The following is an 18,742-nucleotide window of genomic DNA, read 5'->3' on the forward strand; positions in this document are numbered from 1 at the left end:
ATCTACGTCGGTAATATTAACTTTATTTAATACAACATTTACGGTACAAGATTTACATCATACAGCCCATGGAGTATAATATTTTACAAATGATGAATTACAGCAAACATGTGCAATATATCCATTATTACAGCTCCGTGGGATGGCAGTAAGGCGATATGGGTCCGTTCTTCTTATTGTGCATCCATGGGTAAAGATAAACTCATGTAGTACTGAACACGCATGAACGTGCCGGGCGGCGCGGTCCCGTGGGTTAGATGCGCGTTCATAATGCCGAGGGAAATAACTCTGGAATAACGTTATTAGCACATTTGTACAACTTGAGGAACGAATGTTTTTAATAAGGGCTATACAAACGTTCATACTGGGTAGTTTATTTAGTTTAAAAAATATTATCCAACGAGTTACAGACCACTCTTTCCTACGGAAGAGGATTAGGGCCACATGAATATTTTTTTTGGGAGGATTTAAAAAAAAAAAAGTCAGAATTGCTGACTTTAATCTCAGAATTCTGACTTTAATCTCAGAATTCTGACTTTTTTCTCAGAACAAAAAAACATTTTTTTTTTTGGGAGAAAAGTGTCAGAATTCTGAGAAAAAAAGTCAGAATTCTGACTAATCCCAGAACAAAACAATTTTTTTTTTTTTTAAATCCTCCCAAAAAAAATATTCATGTGGCCCTAATCCTCTTCCGTACTTTCCCAATGTAAATCAACGACGAGAAAAAGGCTGAAGTCGAATAGTCCATTTAGTTTAGGAACCTTCCTAAAGGAGTGAAATGACCCGGAAGTCCCTCAGTGGCAGCCATGATAAGTGCCGTTCGAATTCTCTAGAATGATGAGAATGATAGGAAAGGAGGTTTCAAACTTCCTTTATAACCTCCTTTAGCTTAGGACACAATGACGTCCGCTGGCGCATCATAAACACGTCGGTTAGTGAAAGTGCATTCGGATTCTCTAAAGTACCGCAGTCCTTTTGAATTCTACTATCCACTATCCCTTAACCCCGTGACGTTTCACTCAGAGGTCAAGGAATAGACGATAGGGTTAGAATTTAGGAGCTGATTTTTAAACTATCCGACTGCAGCCATAGTGTTTCCGGGCCCAGCAACCTAAAGGAAGTGTAGTACCGCCGTTTTGCCACCACGAATATTCTCATCAGACTCCGGCGCACTTCCTGGGGGCTTGCCATGGATGTATAATAAGAACCCAACCCAGCGGCCCAACCCCACATTCCCCTGATAGGTGGAGAGTTGGCCAGAGCACCACTTCTGTGACGTAGAAAATAATTCAAATCTGGATCAGTCTGAATCAGATCCGTTGCAGCCCCGTTTTTAGAGATTTGGGTATGGAGGAAAAGAGAGAGGGTTGTGTTTTCTGCTGATTTTCTGGTGAGTTCCCCGACACACCAGGGACACATTCATGTATAAAAGACGTACAAACATGCATTTGTAATGATAGGTCACCTTTAAGTAAACAGTTTCAGACCATTTTTCTAGAATTTATTGCAAAAAAAATTACATTATATTTACAGGTACAGAAAATCTCTTTAAAAGTCAAGTAAACAATATAAAAACACTAACAAAACAAGGACCAGAGGTACTTGCACATTTGACACTGTCCCTGCTCCTGAATCCATGCCACATAGGCAAAGATGTAATAAAACAAATCAAACATTAAAAAGGAATAGTCTCTCATTTTTTACTAACTTACTGAAAGTTGGATGAGAAGTTACATTTTGACCCTTTTTATCTATGACATCTTAATTGTATCTATATATCTCCCACTTACCAACACCTCTAAAGCCCACGGATTATAACATTATATCTTGTTTGTTGAATCCGTATAAATCATTAAGAGCTTTAGAGGTGTATTTACTGGGCAGACTTGAAAATGGAATCGATTTTCTTGTTCACATTTCTGCAACAAATCTAAAAAGGTATCTCCCAAAATGCCTAACTGTAAAGAAGAGGGCTTCACTTGAAGCTTTAGAAATAGCGGACAAAGAGGAGATATTCATCACATTCAGAAGCTCATCGATCTCAGATTCCCTGAGTGTGATCGAGGCACGGAGTTCACATCAGTACAGTCTAAAGATACTCGGCACTGTCAGGATGATTCAGTAACAGCGGTCCGGCAGGCAGCTACAGTCCTGACACACTACAAGGAGTCCTCTAATATAATGGAGGGCTGTGAATCCATGTCGACACCAGACAGCCGGATGGTGGTTATGTCCCCTGTGCTCTTGAATGTGTACAGTTCATTGTCCACCATCCTGCGGTCCTCGAAGTCGATGCTGTCCTGCCGGTTGATGGGAGTACGTGGACGGGGCGGGAGGAAGGACTGGGACGGGTCCAGGAACGAATTGAACTGATCCATCTCAAGCTCGTGGTCCGGCTCTTTGATGACAGGCAGCTGTGCATCAGTGGGACCGGTGAATGTCTTATAGGAGTCCGTCTGCACCCCGTTGTAGTGGTCCTGCATGCTGTCCGCGTAGCTGACGTCGCCCAGCAGGTGGCCGTACACCCTCGAATCGTCTATGGAGTCGTAGACGTGGGACTCGTTATCAGACCGAGTTTTGGTGAAGTGCCTGTCACTAGGGCGGAACATGTTCCCTTTGCCCATGTAGATGGACGACTCTATGTTCATTTTGTCCTGTTTCTTTTTCCTGTTTGACAAGATAAATGCAGACCATAAACAATGAGAAAGAGTCAAAAGACGTAGGTGGTTACAGACTAATCTTACAGAATAAAGACAAAAATATCACTACACACCTAAGAATGCAATCAAAAATATGAAAAAATACATAAATAACATTTAGAGTTGAAAAGTGCTTTTTTGAGGGGTATTAATAAATGTATAATTTCTTTATTTTGTTCCATTTCTGTATTTGTTAATATTTTTGACTGACAGAGCCAATTAGAATTTAACTCCTTTTATAACTAGGATTGAACCAGTTTTGGGTTTTTCTACAAACCAAATGTGATTGAAATGTTCTATAGTTAATTGTATATATTTGCAAAACCTTCCTCTGTACTGTATCCATATGGGGTGTATTTCTTTCCAAAGTTACAAGAATACTCAAACATTTTTATTCTTCAGTTTGTGATGTAGGATTAAAATGGTAGGTTTGCTACTTTTATATTTAAGAATTTGGAAAATACAGCGCCGCGATGTTAACAAAGCTACAGGTGTACTCACTTTGTGATGAAGCAATAAAGGCCCAGCACTAAGAGCAGCAACAGAAGAGCTCCTGCTATCCCAAGGAGGATGGCCAAGAGATCTGTAATAAAATAACAATAAATAAATTAAATCCTTTACTTTAGCCTAATGGAATATTTTTGTAAAAGGCCTGAATGTGTCCTGCTTTCTTACTGGATTTCTTCTGCAGAACGATTTTAGTCAGTGCAGCAAATTCCCCTTCCTCAGGTATACAGTTGGACATGTTGAGATAGAAACTTTGCGGCACGGTCAGCTTGTCCTCCGCCTGCTCGTCCTCCCTGCGGCTCATCATCTCCTCCTCCGCCCCCAGCATCCTCACCTTAATGGAGGTGTGCCTGTCTTTGCATTTGGGCTGGCTGATGTTGACAAATCGCACATGTGCCTCGTACCCACTCGGTACCGTGACGATCCAGGCCACGGTGGACATAGGCTTCATACCCTGAGGCCAGTTGGGGGTGGCCAGCAGGGTGGGAGACAACTCCTTTTGACTGACTCTGTAAATGATGCTCTCTAAAAAAAAAAAACAGATGGCATTATTGCTGAGTGTCAGGACTGTATTCACCAGGATCTGTGGAACAATAGTGCCCCTGTGTGGAACTTTGAAGTAAAAGGAATGGGCTCTATTAATTACACTGGAAAATCACAACATATAGCAGCATTACAAATGTCAGAAGAGTGCAGATAGAAAGCTTTTAAGAGGGCTGCAACTAATTATTTTTCATTTGTATTAATTTATTATTTTGGTAAATAAAAATCCACTTGATTAACATGTTAGAACTTTCTTATTTCAAATCCAGCCATAAATAAAAAGGACAACGTTATAGAGCTAAAATGCCCACAATTCTCAGATTCAGGCTTTTTTAAATAAACAATTTGTTGCCTTTAATATATATAATATTAAATGGCATATCTCTGGTTTTGGATTGTTGGTCCAATAAGACATTTAATCAAAAAAGGTGCAGTAGTTGTAAAGAAAGATACATAAGAAAAACAACTCATTAACCCATTGGCTGAAAAAATAACCTGCAGATGAATCCATATATAAATAAATATAAAGAGTGTATTCATGATGTACCTGGGATATCCTGACTGTAGCTGACATTGAGAAACGGCCCCCCGGTCTTGCTGAAGTCCCGGCCCGTGGCTGTGACAGAAACATTGCCTTGCACCTGGACTTTCTGGATCATTCCTTGAGCACAGAAATCTCCAACAGGAAACCCATCGCCCTCTGCCACGTGCAGGGAGACGGACTTATTACACTCCTGGCCAGGCAGCGACTGTCTGAGGCTTCCTGTGGGCGACTCCAGCTCCACGGTCCTGTCCTGAGGGGCGGACAGGTGCCAGGTGAAGCTGTGGAGGGGCATCGGTAGACAGGAGTCCAGTTTGGGTACAGCGAGGAGGGTCGTAGGGCAGGAAGTCACATTTTGGCACCCTGTTATTGAAACAGAAAAACAAAATGATATTACTTTTCTGCCTGTCTCCAGTTTTCATGCTAAGCTATGCTAATGTTCTTAAAGCTCTGGCTCATATTCATACAAACATGAGTGTTTAGAGATGCCATTATGAACGTTATACCTTTAATATTTCTTTAACAAGGAAACTGTGATAGACATGACTTAAAAAAGGTTTCTACAGTTACAAGAAAAACAAAAAAAGCATAAACATTTAAAATAAAATCATCTTACCAATAACTGTACTGGCAGTCAGGCGTACATCTTCAGTGGGACAGTCGAGGAAGGAGAGGCTGGCTTTAGTGCCTGCAGCCACGGTTATCTTCTTTTCTACCTTAGAGTTAACGCTCATCTCACAGTAGGGATCAGAACCCACTTTCTCGATCTGCAGGGACACTCCTGTGTGTTTGGTAAGATCCACTGCACACAGAACTGTAAGAAAGACAATATTTAAAGGGAGTCTTTTATTGGGAAAACTGTAGGCTATACAAAATCATGTTAAAACAACACTTGGTGGGATTTATTTTTGTCCATTTTCTGCACATATTAGATGTATTTAAATGCAATTCATAAGAGAAATAAGTACTCAAACATGACTAAAGTTAAAGTAGAAATACCATAGTCTAAAAAACACGCGTTAAAAAAGTGAATGAGGTAAAAAGTACAAAAGTAGTATCAGAAACATGTACCTTAAGTGTTAAAAGTAAAAGTACATATAATATAAAAGTATGCATTGTGCTATATTATTTTAGAAGATTATATTAGTTTGTTTTATCATTTAAAAGTACATGTATTTGACTATATGCATTTTGGTGTTATAGTTTTTCTACTACATACATTCATATTCATTCATTCTAACCATCTGCACGAAACAGATATTCTGTCTGCTGCATTTACCTGTTTCTCAAGCAGCCACTGCATTTACCAATAAAAGTTGCCGGAACATTACAGTATATCTATTATATACATATAATATCCTTTCCTTGCCTTTTTTGTAAGACACAAGCACACTTCTCATCACGTTTCTCTGAGTTAAATAACTCTCAGAGGGTCGGAAGTTTAAACACTCTACCTGGATGTCCACTCCTCATCACAGACACCCTGTAGTTCAGGCTGAGTCCCTCCAGCGTCTGGTTGGTTTCACAGTTCTTCAGCACCATGTTGAAGTTGCCCTGCTGGTGTTGCGGCTGAGGATCCGTCAGACTCACTTTGGTCCCCTTCTTGCCCTCTTTCTGGTACACCACCTCCACTTCATTGTTGAGGCACTCTGGAGCTGTGTGATCAGTGATATGCATGGTGTAGTTGTGCATGCCGGGCACCGTGAAGTCCCACTGCATCTGCTGTTCATCAGGGAAGTCCCGCGGATAGTTAGCAGAGATGAAGTTTGTCTCGGACGCACCTCGCAGTAGGTTGACCTTCACTATGGCCACCACTGGAGAGAAAAAAGGAGAGAATAGTGTTAAAAAAAAGGCTTTAGTGTTTATTATGTCAGCTATTTCTTTATTTAGTCTAAGTCCTGTCCTTACGTTTTTATTATATTTAGTCAATTTATTTCTTGTCATGCTTTATTTGACTTTAAAAAAGCTTGGTATTTTAGACTTCTATCTTATTCAAATAAAAACGTTTTCATTATAATAAAGTTTTTGTCAATAAAAACTGTTGCAGTTTACTTTCTTTTTAATTTACATTAATTATGTCAAGCTCTGCTGTTAACGTAGGTAAGTAAGTTACTCCAAGGATAAAAGGCAGGCTGTATCAGTGGATTCTTTTAAAGCTAACCTTGAAACATACTTCTTAGTACACTCCCTACCCTGACTTCACCAGACTCTAGTTTTTATTTATGTTTTAAGAATTCTTCCTTTTTTAAGTTGTATGTTTTTCAGTTCTTATTTAGCTATTGCTGTACCTTTTCTTCATTTTCTTTTCTTCATGTAAGCACGTATGGCTTTGTTTTGATAAGGATTTATAAAATAAGATATTATTTGTATTCTTCTTATTAATATTATAATAATTGCTCTGAGTTCTCCTGACTCATTGTGTGCTGTGTCTGAAGTCCCAATAAGGACACAAAACATAAAAACATTTAATATTTAGTTTCTTATTTTCTGTGGTAACATTTGTAGAAGTCTACATTACTTAAAACTACATTTTAGTTTTGTGTTTTTTGGTGCCAACTTGCTGCTTGTGTAAAACAGAATGAAGACTGGATGTCTTGTAACATGATGGATGATGATTGATATGAAGTGATGTCTTCCATGTGGGGTGGGATGGACCAAACATTTGGCAGGGTACAGAAATATCATCCAACCAAGAAATCTTCTAACTTACTGCTGGTCTCAGGTCCAACATTGAGTTTGAAGTCAATGGGATCCAGCTTCCTGTCTCCAGGCACCTGCAGAGACATGCGGCCCTTATAGCGAGCCAGGACGGTCGTCACAGTTCCTCCTTTGCAGAAGGTACCAATGGTTGCAGGCCCCTTGCGCAGATATGTGACGAGAGAGTATGTGTGCTCATCCGGGCAGGTCTCCTCGTTGGGAATCTGTCGCATTCCCGGTTCGGGAAAGTCCAGTTGGAAAGCCTTAGTGGCGACAACTTTCAGATCCCAGGTAAAGGTCCGGTTGAAGTCGGGGAACAGCGAGGATTCGGCCTGAACGATGTTTCCAGAACAAGCGGCCTCTGTGCAGTCTGGATTCGTAGGAAAGAGAATATAAGGGAGTAAGTATTGTCCCAACCAGATAACTGTGTTCTTAATACATGCAAACAAGTAACTTATCATTGAGTGAAGGAGATTATTAAAACATATAATAATAATAATATACTATGCCATGTGAAAGTGTCTCGAAAAGAGCAAAACATAGTTCAAAACTGAATGGATTTTTATTGTCAAACTTCCATAAAGACAAACAACATTTAAATAATGAAAGAAAGTGAATCAAACTAACTTAAGTTGGATGTTGATTAAGTGAAATGTGAAGAGACCCAACAGGAATTAAGGTTGCAGTTTTCTACATTGAAAGTGAATGTGATAGCAAAATGATTCGCTATACTTTGACCTACATGTTTGCTTGATTACCCTTATTTTTTGCTTCCTCATTGCTCGGAAATATACTTTGAAAAGTATTAAAACATTTCTACATTCATACCAATTTCTCTGTTGATCTCCACAGTGAAGACATCCTGAGGTTGAGGGCAGGTGAACTCTACTGTGGTGTTGCCAGGATCTCTGAGTGTAAGGAAATTTGGTTTGCATTTCTGTTTGGGCCCCTTGTTCTCACACACACTGCAGTCTGGCTCTGTGGTCACCCTGCTGATGATGATGATGGTGTTGGGATCGGGCACAATGGACATCATTCTACTACCTAAAGAAAAACAGAATTAATACCAAGATCACAGAAAATGTCCCATGAAATGTGGTTCACACATTCCTGTTCCCCTTTAGGATGAATTGTCTTGTAAATGTTCTCTGTACTATACTACAGATTAGATCCTCAATTATTTTACAAACTAGCATCAAACTGATTTGTCTTTATGGTTTAGTACCAAGTGAAATAAACCAAGCCTTAAACAGGGTGGTTGTTGTTTGTATTGTTGTGCTTTAATTGTTATTGTGAAGGTACATTGTATATTTAACTGTTTTGTTTTCCCTTTCCTCCATTTTGTCTTCCGTATTTATCTAACAGTATTGGGAAACATGTTAGATACAGTACAATTGTTCTCTGCCTGTATTTCCACCAACAAAAAGTAATTATAATACCCTGCTCACATTTACACTTCTTTTTTTTCCTGGTATCTAAGAGAAGCTTCCCTATGAAATAAAACCCCAAAACAAAAACTAGGATATGCGATACATTAAAGCTTTAGTTGCCAAACTGTGCCCACACACACATATTTGTGTTATTTAAAAAGAAATAGCATCTGTTTATATGTATATTTTATGATATTTGTATTTAACTTCTGTTAACAACATATTGTTCTTTATCATGCCACAGACTGAGGGAATACTTGCCTCTTGGTGCTGCTTTGACATTGAATGGGCCCAGTTCACCGTCTTTGGGAACTTCCACAGTCACAGTTGTAGCTCCAAGCAGATCCAGACTAGCGACCGTCCCGCTCTTACAGTATCTCTTAGTTTGTGTATTTCCGTCACTCTTAGTCGTGCTCACTGAGTATTGGTGGCTATCTTCGCAAGTTTCGGCTGCAGATATCTCCTTCAATCCACCAGGGAAGTCCAGAGTTAAAACAGTCCTCTCTGGTACAGTAATGTCCCATGTGAGGGATCTTTTGAAATCCTTGAAGGGGTCAGGTTCAACTTCTCCTGCAGCAGGAGTGCAGGAGCTCTGGGTGCACTCTGAGGAATAGAAGGAATACATTTTAAATGTAATATAGTTAAACAGATATTTCTATATGTATTGGATACAGAGCAGAGAGTCTAGCCTGCATGTTAAAGAAACAAGCTTATACAGTATACACACCAAATATACGGTACATGTAAATGATGAAAAATAATGAATAATACCTTTTTTTTTAAATGCTGAAATATATATAAAATCTGTCCAGGGACTACAGTTGAAAAATATTATCTCTCTGGCACATCTACAGAAATGTTAATATATGTGCACTGTCCCTGTTAAATAAATAAAATAAATACAAAAATAAATAATGAAATAATTGATTAAATAAATAGTCAGTGATTGTGACATAAATAATTAAATGCTTTATTCATCTTTACATATCTTTCTTAGTTTCTGTATTTTGAAGTTTCAACCTCATTTCAAAGTGTAATATCACAAATCCTAAAATTATTAGAGTAAATGTTGGCATGTCGTAGCCTCAACCGTTCTCACCTATTAGCTTCTTCGTCTTCACGCTGTACACATCCTGAGGTTTCAGGCAGCCGAACTCCAGCGAGAGTTTTTCCACGTTTGTCAGGGTCTTCTCTGAGGGGCTACAGTCAGGAGTGGCGCCTCCGACAGAGCACACTTCACATTCTGGCTCCTCGTCCCGGCTGAGCACCACTGTCGTGCTTGAATCCACAGTTATGACCATTATTCGGCCCTCTACAGGGGTAAAGAGAAGAGTGATACAGAGACCAGGTTACACAAGGTTACAGACCAGTAACAATAGCAATTTGTAAATCCATCACAAATTTGAGTGTTTTCCTTCCTCAAATCTTTGTAGCAACTCGCACATTTTAAACAAAGTAAATTTGTGTTGCACATATTAAAACCTAATGGAAAGTTAAACATTAAGGGAAATAGGCCAAAGTAAGATGAGGCGATTGAAACCACTGCTTTACAAAAAGTCTTTACCAGATTAATTATCTTAGCACAAAGTCTAGAACACAGGGGCACAACGTTAGCATTGATTGGTCCAGAGGTAATTACAAGAGCCTACCAACACTTCTCTATAACTCACTCAGTATCACAATTGTTTAATCCTATATAGATATAAATTGCTTCCCCTTGGTTACCGTCTTTAGAGCTAAGCTAAATTAACCTGCCAGTAGCGCTAAATAGAGAGTAGTATTAATCTTCTCCTCTAAAGCAAATAAATGTAGCAGGCTGTATCCAAAAACGTCAAACCCTTCTTTAACTCTCCTATATTCTAGTCAATGTGTTGCCATATCTGTAGTGTATGATCAATGGAACAAATATTGATGTAGCATTATATTTCAAAGGAAAAATGATTAAACCTGGAATTAAAATTCACTGTAAATCATTAATAAATGTAGATATATGACTTTGCTTTATTTAAACCTGAATAGATTGAGAAATAGGTTTTAAAGTTATAGAAAATGTTCACGCAATTCAGAATGAGAGGGAAATATCACGTTATGCTAACTAACATTTAGCAGCATGCTATTTGTTATCTGTGTATATTGTGTTAGAAATGTTACTAACTTTATTAAAAGCATTTCAATCAACAATACTATACGATTTCAAAATACTAAATAACATAGCTTTACTAACACCTAACTTAAGGAATTAGATGTTCAGCCATAAGTAAAGGAACTTGAGATATGCAGCTCTAAATAAATGTTACTACAGACTTTGTATTAAGACATTTGTTCTTACTTAGCGGTCCAGCGGAGGCCTGGAACCCCACAGAGTCGACCTTAGCCTGTGGTTTAACTTGCAGAGACACAACAGCTGCATTGAGCAGGTCCAAACGAGTCACAGAACCTCCTTGACAATACTCAGTCCGGCCATTGGTGCTTGTTTTGGATGTTGTCACCGAATACTGAAATCCATTAGAGCATGGCTGTGCCGTCTTCATCAGCCCATCTCCAAGGATGTCCAGACTCACAACTGTCTTCTCAGGAGCCTTTAACTCCCAGGTGAAGGTCCTGCTGAACTCTGTGAGGATGGAGGGTTGAGGTTGTACTGTTGTAGGGGAGCAGGTGTCCTTGGTGCACTCTGGAATATAAATAAAGGCAGGAAAAGGAGGCACAGATTGGTTTAAAGTTGGGAATGGCAACTTTTGAGAATCCAGCAGAGTAAACTAGACTTTGAAAGTATCCAAACGAAAAATCCCAGATATTCTTTTTCACTCTTTTTTGTTTGTTGTCGGAGCATTTAATTTATTGATGTAAAAACTGCATCTAAAATAAATGGCCTTTCTAGCTTTAGAAATGTCATCTCTGGTGAATGTGCAGTTCATGTAGTTAATGTGTAAGTGTATCAATTATTACATGTTAGACGCTTTTATCCAAAGCGACTTACATACTCAACACTGTGGACAATCCCCACAGGAGCAATTTGGGGTGAGGTGTCTCAGGGACACAACGACATGCTGACTGCAGTGGGGTTTGAACCTGTGACCCCCTGATCCCAACACCAAGGCTCTATCCACTGCGCCACACGCCGCCGAATTATATTTGTATGTGTATTGAACATCTTTATGTCATAGGAATTGTATTATCCCAAGAATGTACGATTTATCAAAAGTCACCATGATGTTCGGGTTGGAGGAAACTAATGCTGGTTTTCAGGTCCTTTAACTCAAGGTAGCTGTTGAGAAGGTTGACCCTTGAAAAGTGAAATTATCCCACCTGATAACAGCCACAACCACACAACTCTTCATCAGGGGTTTCTCATTTCAAAATCTATACATGCCAAGGAGTTTTCAGAGTAAACTATACTTTGTCCTTTAAGTCCGTGAACAAGAGCAACTCTAGAAAACTCACCAATGATACTGGCGATCGTCACAGTGTAACCCTGTTCGAGGGGCTGGGAGCAGTTGAGCAGCAGTTTGACCTCCTCCTCAGGTACCAGGGCCAGAGAGGAGTGGCAGGACGTCTGTGTGTCGTTCACCCCACTGACTGTACACACAGCGCATTGATCCAGCGGCAGCTCAGTGGACACCGTCACTGTCGAGCCTTTGTCAGGTCGGACCGCCGTCTGTAAGCATTCTGAGGGAGCAGAGCACAGAGGGTTATGCAAATTCCATGAAAATGTTATTTACTGTCATCGTAATGTAAATATGTGATCTATGATTGGATTAGGTTTCAATAGGACGTCAGATGTTGGATAGTGTGCAAAGGAAGATAACCTCATTTGGACTTGAGTCTTTAGATGTTGCACAAACATAAGCAAGCATCATTGTTCCATGTCATAAATAACATGGATAACATGGAAACATTAAGTTGATAAATTGATTAGTGGATCAACAAAATGAATCTGCAACTATTTTGGCAACAAATGAATCATTAAGTCATAAAGGTACATCTTGGATAAGCTAGCTAGCTCTTAGTATGGAAATATCTGTCAGTTCGTTGACTGCTTTGGTCCAGACTGATATATCTCAACAACCATTGGAGGGACTATCATGACATGTAGTTATAACTGTTTAGCATGTTTGATAAAGACATAAATATAAAACATTCTTTGGTTTAAGGTTCTTGAGTATGAGTGTTGATCATATGAATCTGCTGACTGATCAGTTTGAGCAGCTCTCCTGAAAACTATTTAATGTAAATTCAACCCCTCAGCAGTATTTAGGCTATAAAAGGTCAAAACTTGCACACACAAACACTTGAGCAAACAGAGTGGTATCAGGCACACCTATCCCCATGGTGTGTAGTGACGGACCAAAGAAAATGTATTGACTTCACATTAATGTGAGTCACCAAAGTGGTGGGTAAAGATAGGAACTCGAGGTGGACCAGTTTTAAACAGTTACTGCCGTTTTGTAATATTTGACTCTAAAAAAGGTGGGAAATGCAAACTTCTCCCTTTAGGAAAATTGCCTTTTACAGACTTAGATGACAACGTTAGTTCCATCTAAATGTGATACACCAGCAGATGTAAAGCTATATAGCAGCTGTAGTTTCACTGAAAAACACTTACTGTTTTGAAAGCATAGTGCAGTTAGCTCACATATAAAAAGAAGCAAATAATTTACCATTTGAACTTGCAAAGACTTGAAAGCACCACAGAGCAACAGTGCAGTACTGTTTCTTGTGACAGTAAACATTGGTTGGGTCAAGGGAGTCACAGGGTTCAAATAGTCATATTTAGAGGGAGAAAGGAAGTACATCTGATCATTTGCACAACAACTATAAAAGAGAACAAATCCTCCATTGTGCTTATGACATTTTCCCCAAAATATGAATTAGCGAGGGGAAAGCACTGAGTTTAAATCTAGCAAAAACAATGATAAAACGCCTGCCAGATTGATAGCTCAGCAGCAGATTGCAGGTCAATCATTGATGAAGCCATGATGATTTCATGCCCCCAGGAAGTTCCATAAATGCATCATAAACCTTTTGAAAATGGAGGTCCAGAAGTCACACACAGACTGTGTTTGTGCTGTAGCCTCTCATCTCCACTGTCAAGCCAGTAAATTGTACATAAAGCTAACGTAATGTTTGCTATTATCTTTTAATTGATTGAGCTTTTAAAACGGCTGGCTTTAGCCAGAGTGCTTTCCATGACTACTTCTTTGCTTGAGGTTTCGCCTGAGTTCGTTTCCCCACAATAGACAGCATGCACTCAACTCATTTGTATGTTTGACCCAATTCGCACAAACTTGAAATTAAGACACAATGTTTGCTTTAGCCGTTTCTTTAAAAAGGAAAAGTGAGAGCATTGACAAACAAAGCTTCACAAAACAGCATAAGAACATATGTTTCTTGCCAAGACAGTTTATTATCCCACCTGATGAGTCGAAAACCGTCAAAAACAAAAGTCCCAGGAGCGCGTAGGTCGCACAAAGCCACATGTTCACTGAAAATTGGATTTTCCGGTTGTTTAAAAAGATAGAAAAGTAAAAAAAAAAAAAAAGATAATATATAAGGTGCTGTTTCTCTCCTAAATACACGGTTGCATTATCATTCATGTAGCAGCGACAACGACGGCGTTGACAGCCACTTCCTGCTCTGCATTACCTGTGCGCAGGAGGGCGTGGACCTCAGGCACGTTACGGTTACCTGCCCAAACTTGATGGGTGAGGAGGATCTGGCACTGCCGTTGTACCCTTGAGCCGAGACACTGCAGCGCTGCAAAACACGGTTAAGACTTCTGGGTCCTAATATGACTCCCTTCACTGTGTGGCACAATGGATGCCCTATTTATAAAGAGCCAGGGATAGTTGGCATGGTGCGGTGTTTCCCAAAAATGTGAAGGCAGAGCAGGGGTGTGGAAACTAGAGCTCAAAATAGAGGATGTTTGAATTACCCAAAATTAATAGTAGCCTACTACCTCTAATACCGCTAATCTGATAGTATTATTTGAATAGACAACAGGACTTAATTAGAATGATGTCATACGTGTGGTGACAGTTTGAATGAGTAATGTGTTTACATTTAAAAGTCAGGTTTTGTTTAGTCAGTTGCATTTTTTTTCCCATGGTGAAATGATAATGAAAATATCATTTAGTGTGTATGCTTGGTGTGAAGATAGTATGTCTATGCTGTGAATAATACTCCCATGTCACAGAGGCTTTCCTCCTGCCTCCACATGCCTTATCATGACGCAGACATTCCTGCACAGAAACAAACATACCTGAGGGCAAGACCACGTCTTGCAAACACACATTTGTGGTACAGTTTTCTAAGCTTAACCTATTTATCATTAAATATGTTTGAATGTGACATGTCTGAAACTTATCAGTTTTTTTACCCTGAAGTCATGTTTTCAACATTATCATTCGTTCCCCTTTAAACCCCTAACTTAAATCACTCAACATAGCCTAGGAAGGAGTACAAATGGTAAAAAGGAAAGAAAGAAAGCGCTCACTCGTGTTTTGTGTAAGGACATGTTGGTCTCCCCAATCACACATGTTTACATTCAAACAAAAACGACTCCAAGCTTTTTGTTAAACCAGTCTGACGGAGTGCATAGTGGGCGGTGTGGTGAACAGCTTCAGTGGGTCTGAACAAGAGACTTCAGTGAGGAATCAGCAGCTGTCACACACTTCCCCTCCACTGTTACTGTAGCAGACCTAGGAGAGCCAAACATGTGCTGTAGGGAGTTTCATGGCTAAAGTGTATCAGATAAGATCATTGACAATGTGCTATTGATGCAGTGTACAGAAATAATAGTTTGCACAATGTGTCAAATAGTGTTATGAATACTTGTTTATTGTTGATGATATACAGATAAATTCCAAGACAATGTGAGGAAAAACTAAGAGAAAAGTAATGTTTAGAGTCATTAAATTCAAACTAAATTCAGGCAACTAAATTGTTTAGCTACAATTAGTTCTGATATCTTGGCTCAAATAACAGCATTTGTTATTTGGGTGGGCCTGGTTCTAGGTCATAGGATATCAAATGCCTGAACGGTCCACATGAGGGCAGTAACACAAGATATATGAGCAGCATCAAGTTGTAATGTCTGAAAGAGGTTTCAGGGATCCTGTTCAAAATGTTCCTCATGGATATACAGATTGTTGAGTTTACAGTAATACATAGAGACTCATCGCTCGGGGTAGTATGACCACACCCATTGGCACACTGTAAAAATAATGATGTGGAAACCTACATGTCAGACGGCCCACACGTGGAATACTTTTGTTCTAGAGTTGCATGTATGCTGTTTTATGTCATCTAAACCTGTATTCCTAGTTAACATTATGTTTTACTATCCACACAATTACATTTGCCTTGCTTGACCTCTGACCTCCTAGAGGATTGAAAACCAGTGCACAAAACTACCTGTGCATCAAGTCATTCAACCAAGCTCCATCTCTATCAGTTTCAACAGAGAAAGCTGCTTTTCAATTAATGCATTAATCATATTTATTGTAACACTCAAAGAAAAAGGGCCTTTTGATACTAAAATTAGGAGATACGCAATATTTGAATTGCAGTACTTTGACAATCATTTAACTTACTCAAGAGATCTGAATACATCTTGGGTGTGTGGTGGGAAATAACTAATATATTTTTCAGGTTCTGTAGAATGTTTAGGTACTTCTACTTAGGTATTTGCTTCTCCATTCTATTACTTCAGAACATTTATCTGATAATGAATTTGAACATTCAGATTCATAACACAAAACATTATCTACAAATAGATTATGATGTAATATTATAGATACACATTAAACTGAACCTTAGGGGGGAAACTAGCCAGCAGAATATAAAATTATAAAATATACCAGAAAGTGATACACACAATATCAATGAATATTATCCAATGACATCATTTATAAATAAAGATTATGTATCTCTAAATTGTACAAAAAGGTACTAGTTGGTCTTGCCTGTTGCCACCCACTCCGCCACCATGGAGAAGTCAGAGGGTCTGAGGAAGTCTCAGAGCAAAAGCACCGAATGCAACACCCATGATCCCAGATAGCAGCTCCACTTACAGCTGTCTGCCCAGCACATAACATTAGACCCCAGACAGTTGTAAGCCTCCAGCAGGCAGAGACAACTGGAGAAATACTCTGGAGGATGGACCCAAGTTTTAGTCCCAGTCTTTACTTTGGTAAGAAATTAACATTCCGGAAATGTTCTTGATATATTTATTTTTGGTTCTCAAAATGTCAAAGTTTTGACTTTATTCTACACATTTGTTAATTCTTGGATTGCTTGGCACCTACACTCTTCTGTAGGGTTCCCCGTAACCAGTTTGTTTGTGTTTCTCTTCTTTGTTGTGTGTTCAGGAAGCTGTACAGGCTGCAGGAAAGCGGTGTACGGGGAAGGGAGAGCCTGTCGTGCGATGGGACATTTATTCCACGACACTTGTTTCACCTGCTGTGTTTGCAGTGAGTCATCTTGATGTGAGGGTGATGTTTTGCATTTTAAATTACTTAAACCCGCTTGTGAACGTGAATATAAGTGTTGTTTTCTTTATCAAAACATTTCTTTTTTTGTGTATGTCATCAAATGTTGCATTATGCAAATAGGTCACCTTGTGTTTTGTCCTTTGTTTCATGTTCAGGTGAAAAGCTCACAGGAAAGCCGTTTTATACAGTGTCAGGAAGAATTTACTGTGTGAAAGATTTTATGGTAAGAACATCCTTTATTTAGAGGTTACCTTTATACTGAGTAAAATATTACACAAACATGATCGACCTAGATTATTCAGAGAAATATTGGCAATTAACCATATAAAGTGTTGTCATAGTACCCAGGGGTTCATCCATCATCAGAAGTGTGTAACAGCTGTGGGTTTTTATTAATGGACATGGTGAGTATGTATTACTTTACTGTGTTTTATACTATATGCGGTGCATGACCTCATCGGTGGTGGAACAAGTTATCAGATCTCTTAAATGAAAGTGTCAATACCAGCATTCAGAATATTACTAAAGTAAAAGTACAAACATATTAACACAAAAACTATTTTAGAGTTTCAATTTATTGTAACTGAATTAGAATATTTGATGCATTAATATGTGTTGTCATGCTATATAGTGTTTGGGATGAATACAGTCGTATCTTTTTCCAGTTGTATATGTTACAAATATTTTTTCAATAATATTCTGAATATGCAAAGCAATATAAGTTATAAAATAAATGTATTGTAGTTAAAAGTGCAAGTACAATGACTTTATAATTGTACATAAGGCCTACAGTGTTTGAGAAAAGGCACTTTACAACTTTCCACCAGCTTTCCACCAGCTCTCACGTTGTGTTAAAAGCTTGTTTTGCATTGTCAGGTCTTGCAGGCTCGTGGGAAGTCCTACCACCCGTCCTGCTTTTGCTGTGTGGTCTGCAGACAGAGCCTGGAGGGGCAGCAGTTCACTGTGGACGCAGAGAGCAGAGTGTACTGTGTCAGCGACTACCACAAGTGAGTTTCTTACACAGAACAACAACAATGGGCCAAGCCCTTATATTCACACTCCAGACAAAAGAGGAAACCAAACCGTGCCAGACAGACAACAGATGAGTCACACCCAGAGTGTCTTCACTTCTGAGTTTCTGTGACCTTTTACTGAGACTTCTTTATGGTTTCAGGGTCAAAGCTCCTCTGTGTGCTGCATGCAGAGAGCCGATACTGCCAACCGAGGTGAGCTGAATGCATTGATAAATTAAGAGGAGACACTACAGGTGTTAAAGGCCAAACATTCAACTGATATCACCATGACACTTCAACAAATTCCCCTTCTTTTTGTATTGTTTCAGGGGTCTCGGGGGTCTATTCGAGTGGTATCATTTGACAGAAATTACCACCCGGAGTGCTACAGGGGTGAAGTTAACCTCATTTGAAGACTGGTGCAGGTTGACATACACCTGTCTGTGTTTTTCTGACATATTTGTTTTGTAAATGTAAAACTAAGAATATAACATTTAAGCTAATGAATGTGTAGCATTTTGAACAATTTCCTGCAATAAAGTCACTCCAATTTTGAGCAAAAGTCTTGAGTTTGGTTTTGTGCTCTTTGTTTCTTGTTAGAGTTGTAGTCAGTATGAAAACAGCAGATAAGTAATGTTTGACTGTAACATTTTTAGTAAGACACCCTAGACAGGAACTAAGCATGAAAAATAGCCTTTTTTTAAAAACATGTGTGTTAACTTGAACAGTCCCTTATGTCAACTTAACTAAACAAATGAGTAACACTATCATCAATATGCAATATAATGTGTGCTCTTGTAGGAAGACCTAAAAGGGAAAT

At 39.0% G+C, this 18,742-nt stretch overlaps 2 protein-coding genes across 4 annotated transcripts; one reads left to right on the forward strand and one right to left on the reverse strand.

Moving 5' to 3' along the window:
* Positions 1-1,498: 1,498 nt before the first annotated feature.
* cdcp1b (CUB domain containing protein 1b) lies at positions 1,499-14,118 on the reverse strand. Of its 2 annotated transcripts, XM_034093988.2 has the most exons (14): positions 14,061-14,118; positions 13,831-13,899; positions 11,859-12,083; positions 10,747-11,088; positions 9,517-9,729; positions 8,679-9,020; positions 7,816-8,031; positions 7,001-7,357; positions 5,745-6,104; positions 4,907-5,104; positions 4,297-4,653; positions 3,375-3,731; positions 3,201-3,282; positions 1,499-2,667 (listed from the first exon to the last, which is right to left on the reverse strand). In XM_034093988.2, the coding sequence occupies exons 2-14, from the start codon at positions 13,892-13,894 to the stop codon at positions 2,160-2,162; spliced, it is 3,621 nt and encodes a 1,206-aa protein (XP_033949879.1). In that variant the 5' UTR covers positions 13,895-13,899; positions 14,061-14,118; the 3' UTR covers positions 1,499-2,159. The 2 variants fall into 2 exon arrangements, with proteins under 2 accessions (XP_033949879.1, XP_033949878.1); XM_034093987.2 differs by lacking the exon at positions 14,061-14,118 and having other exon boundaries at positions 13,831-14,011.
* Positions 14,119-16,466: 2,348 nt separating this feature from the next.
* Positions 16,467-18,466, forward strand: limd1b (LIM domains containing 1b). 2 transcript variants are annotated; one of them, XM_034095076.1, is made up of 7 exons: positions 16,467-16,608; positions 16,787-16,888; positions 17,065-17,132; positions 17,251-17,313; positions 17,786-17,916; positions 18,084-18,135; positions 18,252-18,466. In XM_034095076.1, exons 1-7 carry the CDS (start codon positions 16,575-16,577, stop codon positions 18,333-18,335), a joined length of 534 nt encoding a protein of 177 aa, XP_033950967.1. In that variant the 5' UTR covers positions 16,467-16,574; the 3' UTR covers positions 18,336-18,466. The 2 variants fall into 2 exon arrangements, with proteins under 2 accessions (XP_033950967.1, XP_033950968.1); XM_034095077.1 differs by lacking the exon at positions 17,251-17,313.
* The last annotated feature ends 276 nt before the right edge of the window (positions 18,467-18,742 follow it).

This window comes from Pseudochaenichthys georgianus, chromosome 11 (genome assembly GCF_902827115.2).
Source record: "Pseudochaenichthys georgianus chromosome 11, fPseGeo1.2, whole genome shotgun sequence".
Taxonomy (NCBI): domain Eukaryota; kingdom Metazoa; phylum Chordata; class Actinopteri; order Perciformes; family Channichthyidae; genus Pseudochaenichthys; species Pseudochaenichthys georgianus.